Below are 27,875 nucleotides of genomic sequence, written 5' to 3' on the forward strand. Positions count from 1 at the left end.
AATGTTGAGTGATGCTCTGCTTCCTTCCTCTCTACATATGGCAGCAGGCAGATGCTGGGGAGATTTGTGATGATTCCCTGTCATATGATAACCTCTTTTTACCCTTCGTGGACAAGGCTCCATTGCTCCAGCCTGTCAAATGAACCAGAGATTGTACTAAAATAGCAAATTCCTCTTTCTCCCCTGCTACCTCCACTGGCTTTTTGTCATTAGCTGCTTTCCTCTGCCTTCTGCTTCCTTCTCTCTTCTCCATCCTTTTATGCTGATATCATTTCCCCACCTCTTACACTTACTTACCTTTCCTAATGGACCCAGCAAACAACAAGGGAGAAACCAAGAGAAGATGTGGCTTTGCTAGAACAAGCAATCAGTGCAGTTCTGCCTGACTAGCAGTGAGTCAGCCAAGCACTGATGTGCTACAGAAGACTGTGGGGCTGGGCTCTTTCCCTTCTCAGCACCATTTTGCTCTTACTATTTGGACATTTTGTGATGTGTCTTCTGCCAGCTACTGAGAGCAGAATGGGGCCATCACATGACCAGAGACACACACTCTCTTCATCTCCTAGTTCTTTTTCTCTATTTTCTCCATGTGCTAATGCAGATCACAAGAGCTAGGGAAAAGCTAAAATATGCATCACTCAAGGAGAGGGGACTGTTTAAACAGAATTGATTTAACTGCTTCTGGCACACGCATGTCCTTGGATGCCCAAGCATCAATCCAAATGTGCGAGCTGCTTCACAAGCAGACCCAAATCCAAATGAAATTGCAAAGTTCATGGAAAGACCCTATAGCTGATAAATTCAGTGACCTCCCATCAAGCACTAGTGTTTTTCATGGTACCAGGAACATTCTCCTCACCCGAGCTTTTAAAGTTGCTTCTAGACAAGTCCTCAAGTATGAAAAGTACCAAATCTGTGTAATAATAGGAATTCTAGAATTAGGAAGCAAGTGCATTTTGCACATGTACTCACATGGGGGGCTCATAACAGACTGACGTAGATGGGATGCAGTGATGATGGTTTCACATACAGCCTTCTTGGTGGGAGAGGTGGAAATTGCTGGGAGAAAATAAGAATATCTCAGAATGAAATATGGTTGAAATGTTTATTCCAAAACATATTTGGACCCCCCAAATGACTTTTTTTTGCCCAAAACAAAAATTTTCACAAGAGCTATTCATTTAGATTAACATTTTCCCATTTTTAATGAGAAGCCAAACCCTCTATTCCCCTCCCCTCCCCACCTGAAACTATTGGGTTTTGGATGTCAGAAAACAAACTGGTAACAAAAACAGAAAATGTTGCCAAATTGTTTTCAGAAACTTGATTTTTTTTAGGGTTGGTTTTGCATGAAAAATATTGAACTAAAAACAAAGACATGTTTCTAAACATGTTTTAAAAATTTTCTATGTCAACTACCTCTTCAAATAATTTTAAGCTGATTTTATGCAATTTCATATTGTGCCATTATTACAGAAAATATGGTCACATTTCCTATCTTAGTTTAAATGAAGTTAGACTCAGTACTGCCCTGAAGGCCTCACAAGATGTTGAGACATCTGACAGCTCAACCAGAAAGGGCTGGAACATGTGGAAAATCTGGGGAGCCACTACTGCTCGTTCAGATGAAGTGTAAAGGAATCAAATAGGAGATCAATCCCCACTAAAAGCCACAGGAAATCACAGATTCAGAGAATAGGAATAACTTGGGGGATTTTTCAGCCTCTAAAAGTCATGAATCTGTTATTCGCAGTCCTCAGATGGGAACCATGGGGCACAGGAATGTGCTGCTAATCCCCCTCCACCCACATGCATTGGGACAACTAACCTCACCCACAAAAGGAAGAGAGCACAGCACTAAACTTCTTCCTAGGAAAGGTGTGCACTGCTTACCTTCCCTCTGCTCCTGGGAAGAGGAAATCTAGTAGCAAGTTTACTCGCACCACCGAGAGGGAGGTTGTGCCACTAACCTCCCCGTAACGTGTGGGTGAGGAGAGCTGCTAGCCTGCTCTGAGGAATGGGCTGCACTGCTCAAGTGTACTGCCCCTTCAGCTTCCCAAACAAGGACAGGAGAGAGATGTCACTTTACCATCATTAGGAAGTCTTAAGGGAGTGTAATAATCTATTAAAGAATGATGGGGGTCCTTAAATACAGTATCCATCTTTTGCTTCAGGTAAATCCTTAAGGGGCTTTAAGAAGCCTTTCCTTACCTTCTCCAAAACATCCATAAAGCTGGAGAAAAGTTAGTCATTTTGGGAATGGTCCAAGACCATGCCCTGAGGCTTGGTCCTCCACAGAGATGCTCTGGTAGCCAGCCAGAGTGTCTCTATAGCTGGCCCTCACCCCAGTGCTGACGCCTGCTGCCTGCCCATGCAGGACAGGCAGCGTGCCAGCCGCAAGAAACTGGACCTGGCCTCCTACCGGTAAGTCAGGTGTGGGGGGAGGGGACAATGGGGGGGACCTCTGCTGTCCCTGCCCACTCCCTCAGCCCCCTGGATCTCTGTCTCTCTTTCTATATATATGTGGCCTTTTGTTTTAATTTTGGAGGAACATGCATTTCAGGGTATTTTACAGAGTGATTTTGGGACTTTTTTATCAGGGATTTTTCAGTTTTCAAATAGAGAACAGCAGAATTCCTGCTAGGAAGGCCAGTGGCAGGACTCAGGCAAAGGAGCTTGCTCAGAGGTGGCACCTTGGACCCAGCTGAAGGTGGCTGACCTCCTGGCCAATTGGGGCCAAAAGCACATGCTTTGACAGTTCAGTGTAGGCCACCATACTGGACGCCTTACTTCAGGCCAGATCTTCTGCGCAATAGCTGCCCAGATGGCCGGGCAGGGTGCACACATGGCAGTAGTGCCACACAAAGGCCAACCCTGCAGCCACAGCCCACTGGCAGCTGGCGCAAAGGGGCAGATGCCTCTACTGGCTGTGCAGTCCCCATCCAGGTCTGGCAGGTGTGCAGCAGGTCACAGCCAGGCAGCAGCCCCCACTGCCAGACTGCTGCAGTGGGTAAAGGGTGCAGGAAACTCTCAGGGCTGCTTCAGCAATCCAGCTGGCACAAGGGGTAGTGTCTCCAGGTACCAATCGGCTGGGTCCCAGAAGCTCCTGAGAGCAAGTAGCCCTGAGCTACTTGACAGGGCAGCTTTTTGTACTGATGAGGCCAGGACAGGGCCCCAGGCCGCAGCTTTTTGTATGATGGGGCAAAGGTGCTGGCCCCGGGCTCTAGCTCACTCTGGCTGCAGATCCAGGAGGAGCCAGGCAGGTTTATTTTGCCCCAAGTGGCACAATTTGCCCCACACCAAAGTGCATGTCCGGGCACGTGTGCTGAGGCAAAAAGCCCCAGATCAAATTTGCACCGCTTCTATTTGAGCTGCTACAAGTGCACATGCCCCTTGTCTTCAATGTTATCTTTTCTGTTTAGCTTTATTCTTCTCCTGGTACAGATTGGATTCTTCAGCCTTTTCAGCATGATTCACCAATTGGTAACTTGTTTATTGACATGTAGCTTACTCTGCTTTTACCATTCACTCTTCATTCATTCATTCATACATCCAAATATATATATAAAGACAAAATAACAAAAAATAAGGATACAATAACAAACTTAATTTGTAATAGCAACTTAAAATCACTGCATTAAAACATAAAATAAAATGACTGTTATACTCATGCTAAACATTATTGATTTATACTAAAGCTTAATTAAAACAAAATATTAAAATAAAACAAATGCAAATTAGCTTAAAAAACCCCCAATGCTGGTACAACATAGTAAGTTACTGCTCAGTAAGCAAGAATAGACCGGCATCTACATGTGCGGGCATTATAGGGTATTACGGCTGTGTGGACTGACTTGGGATTAAAGTTAGTAACGTTACACACACAGTGTTACTGCACAGTAAGGTGTCTCCATGTGCATTACTGTGCAGCATTTAATTGGGTATAAATTTGATACCTGCATGATGCAGATATCAAATTTACACTAAAGTCTGATACTGCTATAATAAACATTGGCTTCCACTATTTATCAGGAACATCGTGTTAGTGACAGGCTAGTAATTCACTGATTCTATTTGGAAACCTGTCATAAAAATTAATCAGCACCCCAGACCTTTTTCCTTTCACATGAACTACATGTTATAGAAAATGTTAAGAAGCATGTACTAATGGCATTAACCACCAATTAAAACTCCATTGATCAAAGCAGAATGAGAGGTATCCTGCCCTCGGTTTGCTTTGCCTGCTAAGCTTGCTCACTTAGACCCCCTGCAAACATTATTTTTATTTTGGTAGTACTAGAGGCATCTACACATGCCTCTTTTAGGAGCAATTAACTTAAAATCACCACTTTTAAGGTGCATTAAGGGCACAGGTGCTCCCTTAATGCACATTAAAAATGGTGATTTAATGCGAATCATGCCTAAGTTTGAAACCTGCATAAAGCAGGTTTCAGACTTAGGTATGAATAGTTATGGCACCTTAAGAGACATGTAGACACCTTAAGGTGTCTTAATGCTGTGTATGTCAACTGAGTGGGCTGGAGCTGAGCCTACAGAGCCCTGCACGGCTGCCAGGAGCCACCAAAAAGAAGCCTTGGTGGGTGCTGTTCTCCAAGGCGCAGACACTGGAGCCAGAGCGGTGGTTCCAGCAGCAGCGTTATCTGTCAGTATGCTGACTGACTTGGAACTAAGCCCCTGACACTGCTTCTTCTAGGTGGTGCCAGGCAGCAACACCAGCACCCCCAGACTCAGCTCCGGCCAGCTCTTGACTGACACTGGGGAGGCAGGAACACAGGGAGGGGGTTAGAGCCGTGGCTGGGGCTGGGACTGGGCTGATCGTGTCTGGGGGAACTAGAGGCTCCCACCCCGTCAGCTGGTGCTGGGCTGCACCACCCAGCTATGCTGCTGAAGGCTTTGGGGTGCTGGCAGGCAGTTTGGTACCCTGTGACCAGGCCCAGCACTGAGTGCAGCTACCTTGAGTTATTAAAACAGCCTGGGGGCTCAGAAGTGCCCTTTGCTCACTTGGAGCCAAGCCACCTCTGGTTGCAGTCCAGCAGCCCCAGCTCCACATGTGCCACTGACAGATCCTTGGGTGTGCCCCATGTCTTTCTCTGCGTTCCACAGCCAGGAATGCACTCATTGTTCGTGTTGCTCCCCGCCACTTTCCCAGTGCGGCACTTGCCCACTGCCCACAGGCCCCAACACAGCTGTGTATGTGGGGGGCTGTCCAGGGTGCTGCTTATGCTGAGGCACGTTATGTTTAAGCAGGTGTAAATTTACGTGTAGATACTGACCTGGTTGTAGGACTACAAAAAATGAAATGCTATGGGCAGCCACACATTTAAAACACCCTGGCTAGAGCACAGAGTTGTCACAAAGGCAAGCTTCAGCCAGGGAGCAATAGAGAGCTGCCCCATAGCCAGCTGGAGCTGCTCCTGTGTCACCTGGGAGCCCATTAGAGATCCCCATGTTTAATGGGCAGCAAGTGTTGAAACTCCACTAGCCCTTTACATTTTCAGGGTTGCTGGCAGTTTTTCACCTTTCCTGGGCAGTCTACACCCCAATTAGGCCCTGGTGCAACTTGCACAAGTCTGTCAATCTTGCCACCAGGCAGCAAATGACAGGGCTGTCTGAGGGTCCCCCATAGAGACAGAAGCTGGTCCCAGGACTGTGCCCCCGATCAGCCTTTGCCACTTGCACTGGAGGCAAGCATGAAGGGGCTCCTTGTAAGCACAGCAGGAGCCACTGTGGGGTGCAGATCCCCACAACAGCCTCTGCTGCCACTTGCAAGGTATCCCCTTAGCCTTACTGCCCAAGCAAGGCTATTCCTGGGCACCCTGTGAGGTGAGGGCCAGCTCTGCTTGCAGTCCCCAGCTCTTCAGGGCCTCGGGCTGTTCAGGGTGCCTCCTCAGGTAACAGGACTTTTTATTAAAGGGTGCATGGGCAGGCCAGCACCAGAGAGCAGGTCTCTCCGGTGTGTTACCTGTCAACTCCATGTTCTTGAGGAACCCTGGCACAGTACGCAACCTGTCTGACTCACAAAGGATTCACCCCCTCCCCACTTCTGCCTGAAGAAGAACTGATTAGAAGAAGGACTTACAAAAGACAATGAAGTTGCAGTGGGAAATGCACCTAAAGGCCTCCAGACAAGGGTAACAGAAGTAAAGTTACTCCTCTGGTCTCATTTACACTGGAGATAGGACAGGAAATCACCTTCATTAGCATTCAGGATGGAGAACAGAGATTCCAAGGCAAGGACCACACTGAACTCTGGGACCAGAGAAGTAGGGGAGTATTGCATGATGGGGGATCCCTCCTCCAAATGCTAATCAACCCACATCCACACACACCCAGTTCAGCATTTATCAAACCAATTCTAGTAATGACTCCTTTATTGGTGCCCAAAACACTGAATCTGCCTGTCTGTGTTGTGAGCTCCCTCAGAGTAATGTCACCCATAGTCAGGAGTGATCAGTTCCTATTATCTAGCATATGAGCCATTGTTTACCCATAAACAAACCTAGTGTTCTCCCTTGAGCCATTGTTAGTTCTCTACAAAAACCCCTACCCAAGCTCAAGTTTCTGTCCTGGGGCTTGGATCCAAAAGCTGCACCAGTTCCACTCCTTTTCTGCCTGGGATCCCTCCATTGATCATGCTCAGGACTCTGTCTGCCTGCCAGCTCCAACAACACCTGGGAACCTCGACTGGTTCAAGCTTCGCCAAATGGTGAGACCCCCAACTCTCTCTCTCTGACTTCAGGAACCTGACTTTTGTTTTCTTACTCCAGGCACAGCTTTCTAAACCTGAGTTTTGCTGATCAAACCTGAGCTAGACTTCCTCATATACCTAGTTGAAACTATGTAATATCGTAACTTTTATTTGTCTCTCTTGTATGGTTATTATTACTGGTATCATCATAAGTTCATATACCTGGCAATAAGTAACTTAGGTCAAGCTGGTTGCTATACTCTCTCTCTGAACCTTGCTTACTCTTCCTTCCCCTTGACCTCCCCATTTGTTATGTAACAATGCTTCTTTTACCTAAGCCAAAGATCCCTGTAATGCCCAAAACTACGGTGGGGTCTGCTCATCAAGGGAGTTACTACTAGGACCACTGTGACGAGATTGGGATGTGCTGAGTTTTGAGGCACATGAGGGTATCAGCTGAAAGTGCTGATGTGGCCCAGCCTCCTCAGACATACTCTGTTAGCATGTGTGTATGTCTAACTGTATTTATTATAGTCCTGCTAAAATAAGGAATGAACTGAGTTCAAGGCACATGAAGGTGTCAGCCTGTCAATGCTGAATATCCTGGCCTAACTCAGATGCGCTCTGTTAACCCATGTACTTGTGTCTGACTGCATTTTATTGTTGTCCTGATGAACCGAGTTCAAGGCTTATAAGGGTGTTAGCCTATCAATGCTGAATAACCTGACCTGGCTCAGGCATGCCCTGTTAATCTGTGCGTGTATGTGCATATATGTGTTTGACTTATTCGGTGGTTGGAGGAAACCAGCCCCATTGAAACCGAGTCCTGCAAGATAGCTCCATTTGGGGTGAGGACTTGCAAAAGGCAAAGATACAGCTCCATATAGAAACTCAAGTGACACAAGTAGCACATTGATGGAATTACAGAGACCCCCAGAAACATACCCCTAATAAATGAGCGTACCCCAAAGTGATGGGCAAATCTGGTAACAAGTGCCATACTGCATGGGTGATCAGAACATTAAAGGGCCTGTGAGAAGCCTGGGAGCCATGTAAAGTTTCTGGGTTTGAGGCTGCCTGAGAGCAGGGAACACAGGTTACCTCCACCAGGTAGCTTTTGCCCTGGCAGTCCAGGTGCCAGTTCAGAAAGGGCAGCTTGCAAGCCTCCATGACAGCTCACACTGGGCAGGTTGCAAGGGAGTCAGCTGCTCTCCACATCTGAATCAGCAACTTTGTCATGGGTCCACTATATCTGTGGCAGATTGGCCATTTCTTTCTTTGGACAAGTTCTTTTACTGTCTGGCACGTTACCATTTATTGCAAACATCTGGCACGCATCCTGCAATAAACACAAGGTCTGGAGGGGCTTTGCATGCTGCAGTGGCTGTACCGGTCAACAGTATAAAGTAGTGACATTCTGCAGTGGAATGATTGTTCTCAGATTCCCCACTGAGTCCCCCCTTACCTGGGAAGGAGCAGAGAATGGTTTGACTGGAGATGAAACACTTGTGACTTTCTCCTTCAACACATCAGTTTGGGCTGGTTTCACTTGGTGGTGGTTTTGAAGAGCCTGTTTTCTGGGCAACTGCAGAGGAGATGCATGGAGTGTTAGTAAAACGGACAGGAGGCCACATGGTCCCAGAGCCCTGCCAAAGTAGGTTATGAGAACAGAAGGAAATCCTCATGTGCACTGCAGGAGTGGTGTGGGGGAGAGAGCAAGATCTGGGAATGGGGGGGGAAGTCAGTCAGGTGGAAGATGGGGCAAGCTGGCAGTGCTTTCAGGTGACCACACCAGTGGGTCAACTTGGAACACTGAAATCCAAATTACTAAGTGATGTTCATTTTTAGCACCACTGGAGGAAAGCCACCTCTGATTGCCTGTGTGCAATGCTGCTCCTCTTCCTGGGGCAGAGCAGCCAGGCAGAGCAATCTACTCTGCCTTGCAGAAGCCTAAAAGCAGGTTTGGACCAGTGAGCTCTGAGTGAATTAGACATATTGCAGTTTGGGAAGTGGTGGCAAGAGATAGAAACTTCTCATTGGCAAGGAGGCAGGCAGTTGTGCACAGAGTAGAGCAGGTAGAAGGACTGCATGGGCTTGTCAGAGGGACAGTGAGTGGTGCAGCATGGGCAGGGAGGTGAGTGATTCCAGGCAGAGTGCAGGAGGGGGGTTCAGCACCCACACGTGTGTATCTGCATGTGTGAGGGAGGTGTTTGCCCCTCCCACCCTGGAGCTGACACCAGTCGATGTGGGAGCAGGTTGGGTTGTGGAGTTGCTTCCTGGGCTGGTAAGCCAGTGGGAAAAGGGAAGGGGCAAAGCTGCTTGCCCACATCTCAAGACAGCACCATCCTTCCCCCCAGGTTTGAGAAGCAGAAACTGGGAGGAGTGTTTGCTGCTGCTGGACATTGGCCACCACCACGGGAGCATGGCTAGGCTAGTCTGGTAGTGGACCACTGACTTTCTCATTTGGATGACAGTAGTGCCAATCTGTGCAAATAAAACAAAGCAGCCTAAGGTTCAGAGTGCTCCTTACCTAGAGGCACCTCTCCCCTTCCTGGCTACTGCATCTGGGAAAACAGGCACATCTCCATCCTAGATCCTATTCTGTCCTCTGCATTCTTGTCATCAGTAAAATCAACCTCCCACTTCTCTCTATCCTACCATCCCTCTATGGCTTTCTGTGTATATCTAAAAGATGCAGGCACTTTAGAAAAGTACATGGGACAGACAGAGCCCCTAAGACCTGGACTGTGAGCTCAGACAAGGTGCCGCTGTGTTTACTGCCAGCCCCTGAATATGTGGGAAGCAACCACTGCTGCTTAAAGGCTTCTGCTCTCCCTCCCACATCTGTCATGGATAAAATGTTAGGATCCTTAAATAGGGATAATTTATGGAATTTGTTATATTCCCTAAATCAGATATGGGAGTCAGATAAGCTGGCAGAGGGAAATGTCATCAGACTGGTAAAAGTGGCCTTGGGAGAAAAATTGTTCCTTACTGTCTGAAAAGGTTTGTAAGGATGGAGAAAGAAACATAATGGCCATCATGAGAGATGTTGCAAGAATATTTGTGGGAAATGATGGGATGTTGTCCACAGTAGCTAGATATGTATAAAAACTGGGTAAAGATGCTAAAATATTTATAAATAAGTTGTGGCTAGCCTTCCAGATTGGGGTCAATTTAAACATGCCCAGCAGGGCAATATATGAGGGATGCTAATCCATTGTTCAAACAGCTCCTGTTTCATGTACTCAACAGGGAAATGAAAAGCAAGTTCCCATTGCTGTGAGATTTAGGGTCAAACTGGGAGACAATTCAAGATGCAGTACTGCATGTGCGAAGCAGTAATGAAGCCTATCAGAAAGGGAAAGGGAAAGGAAAAGTCTCAGTTGTCACATTTAGTAATAATGGACTGATGAGGACAAAGAAATCTGTGAGAGAAAAAAGGGAAGGCTTCAGGAAACCAAAAAAAAAATCAGAATCCTGTACAGCACAAATCTGGCACCAGCTTATTAAACAGGAAAAAGGAGAAGTAGATGGCCTGCCTACTGTGCACTTATTTTGATGTTTATCTCATCACAAATAATGGGGAGGGCTGGGACTTAATGCTTCACCTCCGAGGTGTTAGGACATCCCAGTTTCTGATAGCCCTGTTTTTCTAGCACCCATAAAATATGACAGCTGGGGGGGGGCAGTCCTCTAGTGAAAGTGCAGTTCGGATGTGATAAACGTGGTCAGGCACTGAGGCAAATAAAGCTAACCAACATGGGCACTTTGTTTTAAGTTGTGAGTATAGAAGGGGCTCAATTCTCATACTGGAAGCAAGGAAGGGGAAAGTGGCTTGAAGGGTTTAACAGAAAATAATCATTAGTACCCTTCTCACAGGTGAAGCCATTTGGAATAGGGACCCAATAGGCTGCAGTCACATGCCAAACAATAAAAAGATGGCAGCAAAGAATAGCGGGCATAGATAGCTTTAAAATATACAAATAACTGTGGATCTGAGTAATAAAACCATGTTTTTTCAGATGGCAGGTAGCATGGTGGATGAGCTCCCCCACGGGGTTGTGGCAAGGCATGTATGTGCTGGTCTCAAAGCCACAGAAAGCATAATGAAACCTGAATGGGAAAAAGATGTCCAGACCGAAGCTGATAAGTGCCCACAGATGAGGGCCCAACATAAATTGGAATATGGGAAAACTGAAGCCCTGGCATTAACTGCTGGACCTAATCCCCTACCCCAAAACAATACAGATATCCAACTGAGGCTGACAGCAGCCTTCAAGAAACCATAAACACTTTGCTAGGACAGGAGGTGGCAGTAAAACAGCAGAGTACCACAGGTGCCCCCCATCTGGCTTGTAAGAAAAGTGTGGTGGAATCAAACAGGAGATCAAACCCCTCTAAAAGGAACAGGGAATCACAGACACAGAGGGTGTATTAACGCAAGACGTTTACTGCACAGTTGACTAATTAGCTGCACAGTAAAAGTCACGCATCTACACGTGTGCTCCTATTCGGCCAGAGTAAACTAATTTACTCCACAGCAGGATAGTACTTGTAAATACAAGTACTATCCTGCTGGGGAGTAACAAACTCCACAGCAGCACACATGTAGATGCTGCCCTATAAAGTGACTTAACTAAAACAACTTAACTATGCTGATTTAAGTTAAGTCATGAAGGAGCATTCACCCATACAGCTCCTTCACATGGTGACAGCCATCTTCTGAGCTAAGTTGACTTAACTAATGCAATTCAACTCAACATAATACACCTCGGAAGTGTATTATCTTGTGCCACAATTAAGCCAACTCTGCTCCACATACATTTGTACACTCTGACAGTTAAATCATCTTTAAAAAAGTTAAGCTGGCTTAACTGTCAGAAAGTGAGTATGTGTGTACACATCTGAGGCTACTTCAGTGCGGGGGGGCTGCCTGCCAGATAGCCCCACGCTAGAGTGCCCTCAGGCCCCAGCCAGCCCCTCCACAGCATGTTGAGCTGGGAGGAGGAGCCCTAGGCTGGCAGGCTGAACCCCTGCGTCCCATGCCAGCTGGGGCTGCTATGTCCCAGCTCAACTTGCTGTGCATGAATAAACTCTGGGGCTCATTGCTCCAGAGATTATTTCTCCAGAACTTATTCCTCCACATTAATTGCATGTGTAGGTGCATCCAGAGAAGAGACAGGAATAAAATGGGGGATTTTTCAGCTTCTACCAGTCGTGAATCTGCTATTCACAGTCATCAGATTGAAACTGTGGGTTAGTAAAATGTCAATGAGACATACAGGGATGTGCTGCTTATCCCCCTCCACGCACATGCATTGGGATAGCTCAGCAATTGACTGCAGGGGGACCCCGGGTGTCCCGAGCAGACCCAGAAGGCACCAGTCACCGAGCCAGGGGAGTGCGGAGGGTCCCCCCAGCATGCTTCCTGGCGGACCTGGAAGCGGACCAGAACTGCTTCTGGTCCACTTCCAGGTCTGCTGCCAAACACACTGGGGAGCACCCTGCACTTGTGGGATGCTCCTTGAGCCCCAGCATTGCAGCATTCACAAGCCCCTGCTACCTAGAGGTATGTCCAAAAACCATTTAAAGCTGTCTCTTACGTCCAAATCTCTGAATCTTTCCAAATCTCTCTGAATTGATTTGGAGGTTTCCATTTCGATTCAGAGAAATTAGAGAGTCCTCCGATTCAATTCAGATTCAGAGATTCGGCCACTGAATTGGGCTGAATCAAATCAGGGAGCAAAGCTTTGCATAGCCCTAATAGCTAACCTCATCCACAAAAGGAAAAGGGCACCTTACCAGACTGCATCCTAGGAAAGGTGTGCTGCTTACCTTCCCTTTACTCCCAAGAAGGGGTATACTGCTAGCACATCAACTCGCTGCTAGCACATCAACTCACACCACAGAGATGGAGGTTGTGCCACTAACCTCCCCCTAATGTGTGGGTGAGGAGAGCTGCTAGGCTGCTCTGAGGAATGAGATGCACTGCTCAACAATGTGCTGCCCCTTCAGCTTCCCAAACAGGTACAGGAAAGGGATGACACTTTACCACCATTAGGAAGTCTTAAGGGAGTATAATAATCTACCAAAGGGGATCCTTAAACACAGCATCCATCTTTTGCTTCAGGTAAATGCTTAAGGGACTTTAAGGAGCCTTTCCTTACCTTCTCAAAATCATCCACAAAGCTGGAGAAAAGTTGGTCATTTTGGGGGATGGGCTGAAAAAGAACAGGACACAGGAAAAGACTTGTAACTAAGTGGAGAAAAAGAGCACTATAAAGACTCTAAGGCAGGGGTCGGGAATACTTTTGGGCAGAGTGCCCAAAACACCCACAACTTTCAGTCTGTGAGATGTTGGCATGCCAGGGGCAGATGGCAGGGGAGCCATGAGGGGCCCAATCCTTGTTGTTACCGTACAGCCCCGGCCCCTTCCTTGTGTACCCCTGGGTGGATGACATGCCAAGAAAAATGCCTTTGAGTGCCATGCTCTGGCATCCATGCAGAGGGCTGTCTTCCCCTGCTCTAGGGAGAAGACAGAACAGATGGAGTCCAACTACCCTTCTAAGAATGTTATAGTGACATTGAAACAAGGAAAGGAGTTTCCTCCCAAATGAAGGCAAGTATGGGATATCCATTGTGCCAGAAGATGAAGCTAAGGGAAGACCTCAGTACCACAATCCCTATGCTCTTCCCCTTGCCCTGCTGCAAGACAGGCTGTGCCATGTAGGAATAGAGGCATTTAAAAGGTAGAAGTTGATTTGCAGATTTTAACACCAGAATGGGCCACTCTGATCCTCTCTCTGATTGTTACTATCTGACAAACCACAGTATCTTACCCAGTATGCAAATAGGCAGAAGAACAGAAAAAAAAATCCTAAATCCTTGTAACAGGGCAAAGACAAGGGGGTTCCTTTGATGTTACAAAGTTGCGAGTGGCAGTGGGGAGGGGGAATCAAGTCAGGGACAGGGCAAGGATAATTACTTAGTAGACACAGTTGGGAAGGGGATGGCACCCAGGGTGAATGTTGACTGATTAGGAGCCAGCAGCTATTAAAGTCCACGGTAGGGGGAGTTTCTTTGCCCTCTGGGGCACAGCATGAGGAAATTTAGTGGGGATGCCAGGAGCAGCAAACCCAGCACTGAAACAGATTGCTGATAAGATTGGCTGATGTTAACCATGGCGACTGGCGAAGCAAAGAGGTGAGAGAGAGAGAGGAGAGACTTACTGGATGGGTCCTCTGGCCGAGAGAAGGTCCCATGGAGAAAGGATCCACTGGTACCTGTGAGACAGAGAAAAGAGAGTGGGACTGGAGTCGAGCTGACTGACTCAGGGGAGTGGGTTGCACAGAGGTGGAGAGCAAAAAGAAGACCCCGAGCTGTGAAAACAGCTGGGGTTTTCCACAACCTGTAGGGAATTTGCTAATAAACCAATTTTCTTTTATCCCACTTCTGGGGTGACTTACTACCCCCTCTCTTGTTGGGGAATTACCTTCTTATTTTTCCATCATTCCAAAGCATGGCAGGGAGAGAGATTTCTTTATTCACCCCACATGGCCACAATCCTACTGCTAGGTACCACTATAATAAAACATTGGCTTCCATTATTTAATCAGGAACATGCTGCTGGTAACAGGCTAGTGAATTAACAGATTGTGTCTGGAAATCTGTCATAAAAACTAGTCAGCGCCTCAAACCTTTTTCCTTTCACAAGAACGACATGTTATGGCAAATGTCAAGGAACATTTACTAATGACATTAACTACCAGTTAAAATCCATTCACTAAAACAATGTGCGGTGTCCTGCCCTGGGTTCACTTGCTTGCTAAGCTTACTCACTAAGGCTCCCCGCAGACATTATTTCTGCAGTACTACAAGATTTGTAGCACTACAAAAATGAAGTGCTATGGGCAGCTATATATTCAAACCCCCTGACTAGAGCACAGAATTGCCACAAAGGCATGCTCTCCGGCCAAGGAGCAATGAAAAGCTGCTCCATAGCACCTCCCAGTCCTGCCTTCAGGGACCTCTTTAAAGGGCTCCCAAGCTAGACAGACTCACTGACAGGCCTATGAGCCCCTTTTCTTGCAGCTCCTAAGCAACCCAAGAGCCAGCTGGAACTGATCTCATGTTGCCAGGGAGCCTGCTAGTGTTCCCCGTGTTTAATGGGCTACTGGTGTTGAAGCTACAGCAGCCCTTTACATTTTTAGGAGTTGCTGACGGCCCATCACCCTTGTTAAGCAGTCTACACCCCAATCAGCCCCTGCTGTAACCTGCACAGCCCTGGCAACTTTGCCACTATGCAGCAAGGGCAATAGGGTTGTCCAGCAGTCCCCATAGCGACAGGGGTTGATCCCATGGCTGTTCCCCATATCCAGTTGTTGCCACTTGCACTGGGGGCAAGCGTGAAGGGCTCCTTGCAAGCACAGCAGGAGCCACTGTTGGGTGCAGATCCCCACAACAGCCTCTGCCACCACTTGCAGGGAATCCCCTTAGCCTTACCACCCAAGCAGGGCTGTTCCTGGGCACCCTGAGGTGAGGGCCAGCTCTTCTTGCAGTCCCCTGCTCTGCAGGTACTGGAACTGTTATGGGTGCCTCCCCAGGCACCCAGACCTTTAAAGAGTGCATGGGCAGACCAGAACCAGGGAGCAGGTCTCTCCAGTGCCATATTGCCTGGGTGCCCAGACCCTTAAAGGGCCTTCCAGAAGCCTGGGAGCCATGTTAGGTTTCTGGGTCTCAGGCTGCCTGAGAGCAGGGAAGACAGATTTCCTCCACCAGGTAGAATCTGCCCTGCCAGTCCTGTCCCTGTTGCTGTCGGGTTGCCGTGAAGGAAGGACAGCTTGCAAGCCTCCATGACAGCTCATGCTGGGCAGGCTGCAAGGGAGCCAGGGGCTCTCCCCATCTGAATCAGCAACTTCTTTGTCATGGATCCATTATACCTGTGGCACACATCCCATAATAAATATGAGGTCTGTTGGCGCTTTGCATGCTGCAGCGGCCCTACTGGTCGACAGCGTGAGGTAGTGACATTCTGCAGTGGAACGACTGTTCTTAGATTCCCCACTGAGCCCCCTTACCTGGTAAGGAGCGGAGAACAGTTTAACTGGAGATAAAACACTTGCAACTTTCTCCTTCAACACATCAGTCTGGGCTGGTTTCACTTGGTGGTGGCTTTGAAGAGCCTGTTTTCTGGGCAACTGCAGAGGAGATGCATTGAGTGTTAGTAAAAGGGACAGGAGGCCACATGGTTCCAAAGTAGATTGTGAAAACAGAAGAAAATCCTCATGTGCACTGCAGGAGTGGTGTGGGGGAGAGAGCAAGGTCTGGGAATGGGGTAGGGGGGGAGGTCAGTCAGGTGGAAGATGGGGCAACATGGCAGTGCTTTCAGGTGACCACACCAGTGGGTCAACTTGGAACACTGAAATCCAAATTACTAAGTGATGTTCATTTTTAGTGCCACTGGAGGAAAGTCACCTCTGATTGCCTGTGTGCAATGCTGCTCCTCTTCCTGGGGCAGAACAGCCAAGCGGGGTGATCTTCTGTGACCTGTAGCAGTCTAAAAGCACTTTTGGACTGGTGAGCTCTGGGTGAGTTAGATGTACTGCAGTTTGGGCAGTGGTGGCAAGAGACAGAGACTTCTCATGGACAAGGGGGCAGGCAGTTGTGCGGAGAGTAGAGCAGGTGGGAGGACTGCATGGGCTTGCCAGAGGGACAGTGGGTGGTGCAGCATGGGCAGGGGGGTGAAAGACTCCAGGCAGAGTGCAGGAGGGCTCAGGACCCACATGTGTGTGAGAAAGGTTTTTGTCCTTCCTGCCCTTGAGCTGCCATCAGTGGATGTAGGAGCAGGTTGTAGAGCTGCTGCCTGGGTTTGTGAGTCAGTGGGAAAGGGAAGAGGCAAAGCTGATTGCCCTCATCTCCAGGCTGCACCGTTCTTCCCCCCAGGTTTGGGAAGCAGAAATTGGGAGGAGGGTTTGCTGCTGCTGGACATTGGTCATCACCATGGGAGTGTGGCTAGGCTAGTCTGGCAAGCCAGTGAGCTCTTGGACTACCAACTTTCTTATCTGGATGCAGGCACTTCAGACATAGCCCCTAAGACCTGAGCCAGGAGCTCATCCAGGTGGCCATGCAAGGCAACAAGGTGCCCCTGTGTTCCCTGCCAGCCCCATAGTATGTGGGAAGCAACCACTGCTGAAAGAAAGCTGCTGTTCTCCCTTCCACAAAGGTGGGTGGAAATAGAAGGTTCTTTGGCTCTCCTCACAGAACTACCAGTGCACTGAAATGGGCACAAAAATGTAAACAATCTGTAGCAGAAAACAGGCTGATACAGACTCCTTCCTTTCTGGTGAAACCATGGGCTGAACTCTGCATCTCTGCAACAGCCTACTCCCTGCTCTGCTCCCGAGCCAATATAGCTGTGCACTGCCCCTTACTTACAATGCACTGGAATACACCACTGCATGCACAGAGATTACACCAATGCCCCTTTGTAGCACTTTTCTATGATTCTAGATGCGGTACCCCACTCACCTGATGGGACATGCGTGATAGTTTAGGCAGCTGCCTCCCAGGTCTGTACATCATTTTGGACATAGGTGAACAGCCGAGCTGGATGTTTGTAAGACTTGCAGATTCAGCAGGCATCTGCAGTGGAATACAGGAACAGAATGACGGTACCATTTTCACACACACTCATAGACAAAAGTGTATAAAAGGAAGAGAGGGGCAATACAGTACCTGCTTTGGGCCAGTATTGTCATGACACTTTGAGATAGGATGAGACCCACTGTGTTCTGACCACAGATAAATGCCATATTTCCCTCCTGAAACAGCAGCTGGGGGGGTCAGAGAGGTACATGTTAGAAAGACAATTCCACCTAACTCTACTATTACAAACCACGGGACCTCATGGTGAATGACGCCACCACAAAACCAATATAAACCATGTGATGTATCTGATTTACTGGGATAAAAGCTGTAAATTGTTAAAGGACATTCAGTCTGTCACCTGGTATATTGCACAGTATTCCTGGTACTTCAGCATTCTCTCTCAGGCTTATTTTACTTGCAATATAATGCTACCATGCTATTTTCTTTTGCCTTCTGTTTAATGGAACTAATTTAGCCAAATAATCTGCTTCTTCTGAATTACTGTTGTAATGCCATAACCAAAATGGCACCTAAAAGCAATGTCTTAGGCTGAGGCAGAAACAAGCTTCTCCAAGCCTGGAGTAGCAGATAAGTTTGTGTACTATATTTATCATACAAAAAAACCCCCAAGATAGCTTGTTCAGAGGTACTGGTAGCTCAGATGCCAAAAGCATCATGGCAATATTAGTGCCTGGATTATTAAATCTTGCTGAGAACCAGGTTTACATTAGCCCAGGCAGTGTTGCAGGAACACAACTATGTTACTGCTAGGACCTAAGGATAGCTCATTTAGAGAGAGCTCATTTCAACAGAGCTTGTTTCAACAGCAGCAGCAGCTGCAGCCCATTTTAATTGAATAACTGAACGTTAATCTTCCTCAAAAGGAAGTTATTACAGTACTTTATAGTTCTAGGAAACAATCCAATGCGGGGAGGGGGCTGCTTACAAAAACACTTTCCACCTGCAGTGTTTAAGTAAAGCTAAAGGGGCATTAACAAGTGTGGAGTGGAGAGACATTAGCAAGAATCAGGGAGAAGTTTTAGTGGGTTAGTGCTTTAGCTGATTTGACTTCATTATATATATATGTATGAAAGATTTTCCAAGTGGGTTGTTGACATGAGCAGATCTAGGATTTTGAAAAGGGAGATGCAGATGACATGGCATATCAGCACATATAACACAATACATTTTTCTCCTGTAAAAGAGAAGCTAGAAGCTTTACTGATGTGATAATGGATGACCACTATATTATTCAGTTTAAGATCAAAGCAAAACAAATATAACCGTTAGAATGTGAACTTGTTTTCCAGGATTATATGTTATGTTTGAAAAACACAAGGAACAAGGCAAAATGGTTTAAAATAGTCAAAGGTTGAGTAATTAATCCTGCAGCTATTATAGTTATATGTATGTCTCTTATTCAGAGTCATAAAACAAAATCTAGCCTTCTTGAACATCTTGATAGTGTTGCCAGTGCTTTGCTGTCAGTCATTTCTAAAGAGTCTGCAGAGCTGTGAAATTGTAGAGATACATTAACAGGAATAGGTAACAGACAACAAAATTGCAGAAGAAAGGATAGTTTGAACAGTGGAACATCAAATCAATGAAAAAAGAGGGAGGGCTGTTACAGGTGTGGAGTAAAGACATTAGCAAGAATCAGGGAGATGATACTGCACCCCCATATTTACCTGTGGTTGTTGCCATAGTAATTAAACAGACCAAGGTCTCTTTACTTGAAACTCCAAACCATATTTGATGGGTTAGAGCTGATCAGCAGGATCCTGGTTTTCTCTGTGTCCCAGGGGTGCTACCACCTGGGAGCTAGAGACCCCTCTCTCAAGGGACCCCAGGATGGGAATTACATGTTTCAAAGAAAAGGATTACAAAAGGAGTCACTTACTGTATACAGGAAAGCAGACACCAAGGGAAGAAAAGACGGAGCCTGTGCAGTTTACAAGCCACACCTATATACAGCTGGGACCGGCAGGTGATATCAGAGGCAATCACCTGCCAGCAAGGATAAAAGAGGCCAATGAGGGTGAAGAAGGGAGAGTGGGGAAGATGATGGAGGCTCCCTATGTCAGGGGCAAGCAGCTCCAGTTAGAAAATAGACCCCAGAAGCAGAGAGTAGCAGTGGGGGCTGCAGAGACTCTCCAAGACATCAGTGAGCCACCCTGGCTCGTAGATATTAAATAGAGAGCAGCCACAGAGGCTGGTGAGGCTCTGTAAGCTAGCTGCAGACAGTGTCAAGCTGGGAGCAGATGCCTGGATCAGAGAGCAAAAACAGGTTGCTGAAGCTCTGTGTGCTGGCATTAAGTGGTGCCCAGACAGAGAAGCAAGGTATATTTGAGGCCAGGCACCCTTGGTGGTGGAAGAGGAACCCCACGCTGGGGGTGATCCACATTGGCACCTGGAGAACAGCATCACCGAGGATGGAATCACCATTGACCCGGCAATGACAAAGACTTCACCCTCCAGTAGGTCACAGGTACCAGATTGTAAAGATAGTCTGACCCAGGGAAGGGCAGAAGATAGATCCATGGAGGGTTAGAGTGGAGCAGCATCGAGGGAATGCCATTGGGTCACGACCCCAAGGCAGAAATAGGGAGATGACAGCATACTCTCTCTGTCCCTTTTCCCTGACCGCCTTTTTGTCCTTTTTGTTCTAGACCCCTTTTTGTCCTGGTTGTAGTCTATATTAACATGTTTGTATTCACTGTTTTTTTGTTGAGGTCTGGCTGTTTTGGTTTTCTTTTCCTTTGGTTCTCTTGTGTGTTGCTGTGGTCACAGTCATCTCGAAGAGGATCCAAACTGCATCACATCATTAGAGTGACCCCGAGGCTCAATAAGTGGTTGCCAACAACGGGGAAAAAAAGGCAGAATAGGCACAACCAATAGGCCCGTGATTCATCCCGGAAACAAACCTGAGACAGTCATCCTGAGGAGGACATCCAGATCAGGAGTCATCCTTAACGGAGGGACGGCTGCCCCAAGATCTGGAGGCTTGCCAGAGGTTGGCATAAGGAAGGGGCGTAGAGAAGGTGAAACCCCACAAACATCTGTCGGGAAGAGCAACCGACCCTAAGGGACCAGCAGAGAAGGAAACCCCCACTGAAGATACAATCAAAATCATGGCAGGTGAGTTTAGGGGCCTTCTCAGGGGTGATCGAAGTCCCTCCCAGGAATCTGAGTCCCCTTGGCATCCACCACCAACCAGGTGCTCATGCTAGGGCAGCTCAGGAATGGGTGTTTGAAGCGCAGCGGGCACACTCTGATAAAAAAAAAAATCCCCAATTTTTGGATTTAAAAAAGTAACCCAAAATCCACATTTTTCCATGATTAATAAGAAACACCACTATAAGCTATACATTAGTGTCATTTCATTTTAATCATGGAAAAATGTGGATTTGGGATTATTTTTTTAATACAAAAATTGGAGATTTATTTTTTTTATCAGCAAAAACTAGGATCCTTCCTGATCAGGGACATGGAAGGTTAACATTTTTTACTCTGTACCAGATCATTCCACTGAAATTAACACAATTAACCCACATTCTACTGAAACCAAGGGTCACCCAACTGGGAACAGAAACCCTATAAATCCTTTCCAGCTTTGTCTTGTCCATAGTAATGGGACTTCTGCATCATTGATCTAATTCCTTCTCACTTGGCTGAAGACTGAGAAGCATTTCAACATGACTGTCATTTGATGGTTAACAAGAACAAGCTGGCAGCTGATTTCCTAGTAGATGACAGTCTGTGTTGCTTGTATGAACCTGGCTCAGGATGTCTGGGATGCTGAAAGCATCCTGGCATGGTTGGTAAATGATCTGTCTTTTTGCCTGGTCTGGATACTTAGCATGTCGTGGATCTGGAAACTCACAGGCTGGATCCAGATGTTCAGGCACATGTGATTTGTGGCACTATAAACCTCTTTACAGCACCACAAATTGCACATTAATCAGTGTGCAGCTCTGTTAATTTGCAGTGCCAGGGCAAAATTTCCTACTGGGATTTCCTGATAGCAAAAGAAGATCCTGGAAAAAAGCAGCACAACACACACCAAAGTGGGGAACACTGGAACAAATGCAGAGACAGGGGAGCAGGCAGCCCAGGACTACCTGCTCTCCCATCTCCGCGTGCTGTGGAGCTCCTATGCTAGAGCTACCTGGCCGGCTGAGGTGCAGGGTGCCTTAAGACAGGAGAGCAGGCAACTCTAGACTGGCTTCTTCCCTGTCTCCGCACGTCTCATGGGGGCTTCGCTGTACTGAGGCACCTGGGGCCCCTGTACTGAGACATGCTGCACCCCCGTTAGCTTCTCTCCACCTGGCTGGGGCACAGTGTGACTCAAGACAGGGAACAGGCAGTCTTGGGCTTGTTGGCCCTTTTGTTATGTGTCTATTTCACTGAACCTTAAGTTACTGGCTAAATTTCAGGTAAGTTACTCACACATTCATCTGGAGACCGCTGGAGCTCTAGAAGCTGATTGCTTCTTTCAGTGTCCCAAAATGTCTGACTACCCCAAAATGGAGTGACCTCCCTTCTAAAATCTTTTGTGATGTCATCCTTAAGTTCCCACCATAGACCAGTAAGTATCCTCAAAACACAGCTGGTGCAGGCTGGTTGAAAAACATCAGCAACTTCAGGTGAGGGGGGACTAGGGTTACACAGGACAAAGAAAGAGTGAGCGCTTTCCCCCGCCCCCCCTCGGGAATTTCTCCAGCCCGGGTCAGGTAGCTTCCTAGGTGACCAGGTGGAGTTAAATTGTGCAGCTAGAGTAAAGCAGTGGAGGGGGACTGTCTTAGACCAGGAGACAAAGAGAGAGAGGATTTTTTTCACATGCTGTGGCACAGCATGCCTCAGCAAGGAGACTCCATGTGCCTCAGCATGGGGGCTCCACAGTGAAGCCCCCACGTTGAGGCACACAGAGACAGGGGAGCATCTAGCCCAAGGTTGCCTACTCCCCTGTCTCAAGGCATACTACCACAAAGTCTACCTTTCCAGTGAGGACCTTTCTAATCTAGGTAGTTCACAAAACCCAGTTAGACCATAAAATAATATCATAACTCTCACTTTTTTTCTTTTCTCCCCAGTTTCAATTCCAACTCAACTAGTGTCTGTGCTGGGAATTGTGAGATCTAGAACCATCCTTTTATGGTGTATGTGAGCCTGTCATACCATTTCTCATGCAAAATAAAGCATTCCATGTAAAGAAATGGGATGATAAAATCCTACTAAAATTGAAGCAAGAGGAATGTGTCAGCACAGGAGTAATAATTCAGACATTAACTATTAGGCTCTTACCATGCTGATCTGGTTGTGGCTTCACCTGCTTTTCTCTTGCATCTGTCCTGCTGCTTGTGTCCTTGTCCTCAGGCTCCAGCCACTCCAAAAGATTCAGTAACAAGTCCAGTATAAAGATGATCAGAGTATATAAAACTCTGCTAGCAGCACCCTGCTGGGAAACAGCATAGGTTTTAAAACCAGTCACCAGCTTTACAAGTTACTATCAGGATTTTCAAAGGAGGCCATAGACCCCAGATCCTAGTTAGGTGGGTGTTTGCCTCCTGTAAAAATCCTAATATAGATCTCTACCTAACTCTCCAAAGAACACAACCATGTAGATCTTGGACATGCCCCAGCTGGTAAATTGAGAGAAGGAGAAACCATTGGAGATTGGTCAGGAAAACCACTCCGCTTTGCTGTTCAGTTCAGTGCTAAAATAACGGCATTTCAAATACTAGAGGCAGCAGCTCCTGGGTGGCATTAATGCTACTACTAGAAGTACAATGCTCAGCAACCTAACAGGGAACAAATCCCTGGTGTTCCTATGTCCACAGCACAAGATTAGTGAGAAATCTGAACCCCTGCCCAGTTTGTCTACCCTGTCCTTCCTCCATTGCCTACATAAACTCCATATGATAGTGTGGTATGCCATATGCTACAGTCACTATTGTGGCTGCACTTTAATGTAGACCTCCCTGACTTTCATAGACATAGACATTAGGGCTGGAAGGGACCCTGGAAAATCATCGAGTCCAGCCCACTGTCTGAAGGGCAGGAAGTCAACTGGGGTCATAGGATCCCAGTAAGATAAGCATCCAATTTACTCTTGAAGGTGTTCAGTGTAGGTGCTTGAACCACCTCTGATGGCAGACTGTTCCAGACCTTGGGGGCTCGGACAATAAAGAAATTCTTCCTTATGTCCAGCCTGAAACGGTCTCGCAGTAGTTTATGACCGTTTGACCTAGTCGTCCCTTGGGGCGCTGTGGTGAACAATCGTTTCCCCAGATACTGGTGGTCACCCCTGATAAACTTATAGGTGGCCATCAGATCAGCCCTGAGCCTGCGCTTTTCCAGGCTAAAGAGCCCCATGGCTCTCAGCCTGTCATCATAAGGTTTTTCTGACCTCTGCTGATGCGCATGGCTCTTCTCTGGACTCTCTCAAGCTTCTCCACATCCTTTTTGAATTGTAGAGCCCAAAACTGGATGCAGTACTCCAGTTGCGGCCTCACCAAGGCTGAGTACAAGGGGAGAAGGACATCCTGGGATCTGCTTGAGAAGCATCTATAGATGCAAGCCAGCATTTTGCTCGCTTTAATAGCCACAATATCACATTGCAGGATCATGTTCATCTTGTGGTCAATGATGACCCCCAAGTCTCTTTCTTCTGTAGTGCTAGCCAGTGTAGCATTGCCGAGCCTATAAGGGTGCTGCAGGTTTTGCCTCCCAAGGTCGAGAAACTTGCATTTTTCATTGTTAAACACCATCAGGTTCTTGTCCACCCATTTGCTGAGCCTGTCCAGGTCAGCCTGGATTGCCTGACTTGGCATTATATTAGCTAGTTTGGGTCCCTACCACAGTGTAGGCTACAGGACGCTGGAGCTGCAGTGTGAGTTGCAAATCCTGCCCTGGAAACAGGAAATACTCAAGCAGATAGCCCATGCTGAGCTCTGTGCTGCCCTGGCTGCTACTGGTACCCCAGCTAGCAACTTTAAAGCTAGCTCAGGTATGTCAATACTACAATGCAGTCACACTAGCAGTTGCAGCATAACTTGCCCTTGGCTTCAGTATAGTATAGGATTGGGAACCTGCCACTCTTTTTCTGTTCACCATTGCGGCTGGCAGAATATGTTTCACTTTCTTTAGTGCATCACATCTTGGACATCATTGTTTATGGATTCTGACTCCTCCAGGCTGGTTTTTCTCTGAAGTGGAGAATCTCCCTATATTTTCTGTTACTCATCCCTCCTCACTGAGTATTGTTCAGCTACTAGGCAAGCTAATATTGACAAGAGTCTAAGCCTGATCCTCCTACTCCTCCCATAGATTGCAATGGGAGCAAGCTGCTTCTAATAAGAAAAAAGCACCCTGCATCAAGTCACACTGGAGTGATTTTAGCCATCAGACTATTGTAGCTGGGTGAGTTAGCAGCTGCAGCTAGGTTTTTGCTTAAGGATGTGGGAAATGCATCTCAGAACAGCAAATGGAGTTTGCTGTCATGACTGGAACACCCAGCCTCTAAACAGGTTCCATTATCTCCTAAAACAGGCATTTGCATGAATCAGGAATTGGTGTTTAGCACTGTTCACTTCCCAGGTACTGGGAAAAAATTAGCTCAGGTAGGAAGTGACCAGAAATCATTGTGCAATCATTGCCGTGGTGCAAGACGTGATCTCACATCCTAGGAAATAGGGACCAGGGTCAGCAGGGAGAAGGACCAAAGTGGCTGTTGGGATTGCATTGCTGATCTCTGTCAGTGCTGGTGTTGGTCTCCTCAGGTCAGGGTTAGCAGGGAGCAGTCCTGCAGGTGGCCCCATGCCGAATGCCCGTGGTCTCTGATGCTTCTCACAGTCCAGACCTGCCATAGCATTGGGTGAACTTTACCAACTGCCAAAATACTCAACTGGGAAAAAGAGTGGGAAAGCCACTGGGGGGCCCAGAAACTGGGACAGGTTGCGGGGAGCAACTGCCCTTGAGTTCTAGAGCTCTCGGCAACGCCGCAGCCACGGCAACAGCATCATTGCTAGTATTTGAGTTTGTGAACAGTTCCTGTCTGTGCCCTTCCCATGTCTCTCTATTGTCATGGTTTCCAAGATGGAAGTGAGTCCTCCTTCCCCTCCTGGCTATGACAGTGTAGGCTCAAGCCAGTCCCTCCCTCCCTCCCTCTATTACCAGTTGACAGGATCCCCACTCCCAGGCCATGTCTCAAAACTGAGAAGAGAAAGACAGTTAGCACTGTTAACTGCAAGTCTGTTCATAGTATCAGATGAAGCATGTTGTCACCTATGAAGCTTATGTATTTTGAAATGCGTTAGTCTCACAGGTGTCACCTGCCCTGTCTTCTGTCAAAAATGAGAGGAACAAAGAGAGTGCTAGCCCTGAATTATTTAATTGGTTTAATAAAAGACAACACATCTACCCAAAAAACCTTGCTGGCCTTGGATTAGTATCATAAATGGAGCATGCTCAGGTTGCCCCAATTCAGACCTCTCTCCTCCCCAGTCAACATAGCTAAGCCCACTCCTCTCTTCGTTCACCCCCTGGCCTTGATCCCCACTTCCAGCTCTGACAACATCCCACCTCCAGTTCAAGACTATCCCTGCCAAGCTTCACCATCTCCCCCAGCTTCACCCATCCCTCAGACCTCCCCCTACAGACCCATCCTATCCTACTTTTTCCCTTAGTTCCCAGTGCCCTTTGTAACCCACCCCTCATCTCCCCATCCCAAATCTTACCTGGGAGGCCTTGAAACGGTCACTAAGGATCTCAGCCCTCCCCTGCATGGCTGCCATTGGGCTACCCTGAGGAGCTAGAGAAAACACACCCTAAGCCCTTGGATGCTCTCCTCTAACTGAAGTGCTCTGTGTTCCCTCTGTCTCCATGGATACTGGAGCCCCATTGTGAGCTAATCCTTGGGTGGGGGAGAGGCCTGTAATAGGAACAGAGGGGGAGAGGGTGGAGATATTCAGGGGGACCAACAGAAAGGAGCTGCTACAGATGGCAGATGGGCTTGATAGTTAATGTTCTGTCTGGCCCAGAAAAAGGAAGGTTGGGTGGCCTCAAAACCACTTCCTGGCTGACCCCGTCCTGAGTGACGGGTTTCTGTCAGGAGGAGGTGACAGTTCCACAGCCCCAGGACCCAGGGAGCCTGCACAGCCTTTGTGGACCCAGTACCCGAAACCACCAGGACACTAGATTTCACTCACTGTGCTGATCATAATAATAAGCAGGAATCAGGGTTTTCTGTGCACCATGGAAAAACACAGATTTTCTCATTTTAAAACATGGATTTTTGCTTTTCAAGGAGAAGGATGCATGTGGGGAATGGCAGGTTCCCCTTGCAGCTGGCAGAGTTCCAGCCTGGAAGGGGGTGGGGGGAGTGGGAACATGGTTTCAGGCAGAGGGCACTATGTGCATGCGAGTGCATACACATGCATGTGGCAGCCAGGCAGGATGGAGAGCAGCTCCTGCAACTCCCCACAGATAAATCAGGGCAGGAGTGGGGATTGAGGCCCCTGTAGTGAAGGAGGGAGGGAGTTGCACAGGGCTGGAGGTGGAGGCACTGTCCAGCTGGGGCAGGGCATGAGGCCTGGGACTTGGGAGCCGGGGCTGTGGTGAGAATACATGGCTGCAGGGCACGGACGGGGAGTGGGGTGGGACAGCAGATGGCTCATCTGGGAGGTGAGGGGAGCTTTCTTCCTGCCACTGTGCACACTCCTGGGGGGTCATGGGGCATATGCCCCCCAGATTTGTGTGGGGGGCAGGGGCAGATGTGGGCTGGCAGCTGAGGGCTTGGGGCTCCCCACCCTGCTGCCTTCCCCCTGGGGGGCACCCGCAGCCCAGTGGGCGAGACCCAACGCAGCAAGACAGAGCAAGGCGGGGAAGCTCAGTGCTGCCACCGAGAGCCCTGCACTGCCATGGTGAAGCACCCCCTGCCCGTGGGCAGCAGTGGGGGTGGCAGTGCAGAGTTGTATACCCCACTGCTGCCGGGGGGCAGGGGGAGCCCAGGGGCAATGGCATGGGCAGGGCACTGACATATCAGGGATGCTCAGTGCCACAAAGCAGCGGGGGAGGGGGGGGGCGTGGGGACAGTCACAGCTGGACCCATGTCCTGGTGAATGAAGGTGGTAGGGGGAGCTCTGATTTTCTATGATAAAAAATCAAAAATCAGATTTCACTGTTCCTCTCTCTTTTGATGTCTCCAGCATTTAAGGTCAAGGAACTTCTGATTCAGAGACTGTATCCCTAATTCCCATTCTTGATAGCTACTGATGTCCCTTGCCTCAAAGAATGTGTCCAATCCCTTCTTGAATCCGACTGAAATGTCATCTTCCACCACATCTGGTGGCAATGAGTTCCACACTTTAATTATACCATGTGTGAAAAAGAACTTCCTTTTGTTAGTTTTAAACTTACTACCTACTACCTAGCATAGCCCAGGCCAGCTGATCTATGTGAGTCTACTAGGGGAGTCCTGTCTCTACCTTGCTGTCTGATCTTGTTTCATTTCCGA

At 47.8% G+C, this 27,875-nt stretch overlaps 1 protein-coding gene across 1 annotated transcript; it reads right to left on the reverse strand.

The window, feature by feature from the left end:
* LOC149857438 (uncharacterized) lies at positions 1-26,198 on the reverse strand. Its single transcript, XM_090062086.1, has 10 exons — positions 26,098-26,198; positions 22,664-22,814; positions 17,447-17,544; positions 17,240-17,353; positions 15,790-15,909; positions 13,942-13,995; positions 12,880-12,933; positions 8,175-8,294; positions 973-1,059; positions 1-132 (listed from the first exon to the last, which is right to left on the reverse strand). Exons 1-9 carry the CDS (start codon positions 26,152-26,154, stop codon positions 982-984), a joined length of 846 nt encoding a protein of 281 aa, XP_089918212.1. The 5' UTR covers positions 26,155-26,198; the 3' UTR covers positions 1-132; positions 973-981.
* Between the last annotated feature and the right edge of the window lie 1,677 nt (positions 26,199-27,875).

Source organism: Crocodylus siamensis, chromosome 9, assembly GCF_052110815.1.
Source record: "Crocodylus siamensis isolate JL-2025a chromosome 9, ASM5211081v1, whole genome shotgun sequence".
Classification (NCBI taxonomy): Eukaryota; Metazoa; Chordata; order Crocodylia; family Crocodylidae; genus Crocodylus; species Crocodylus siamensis.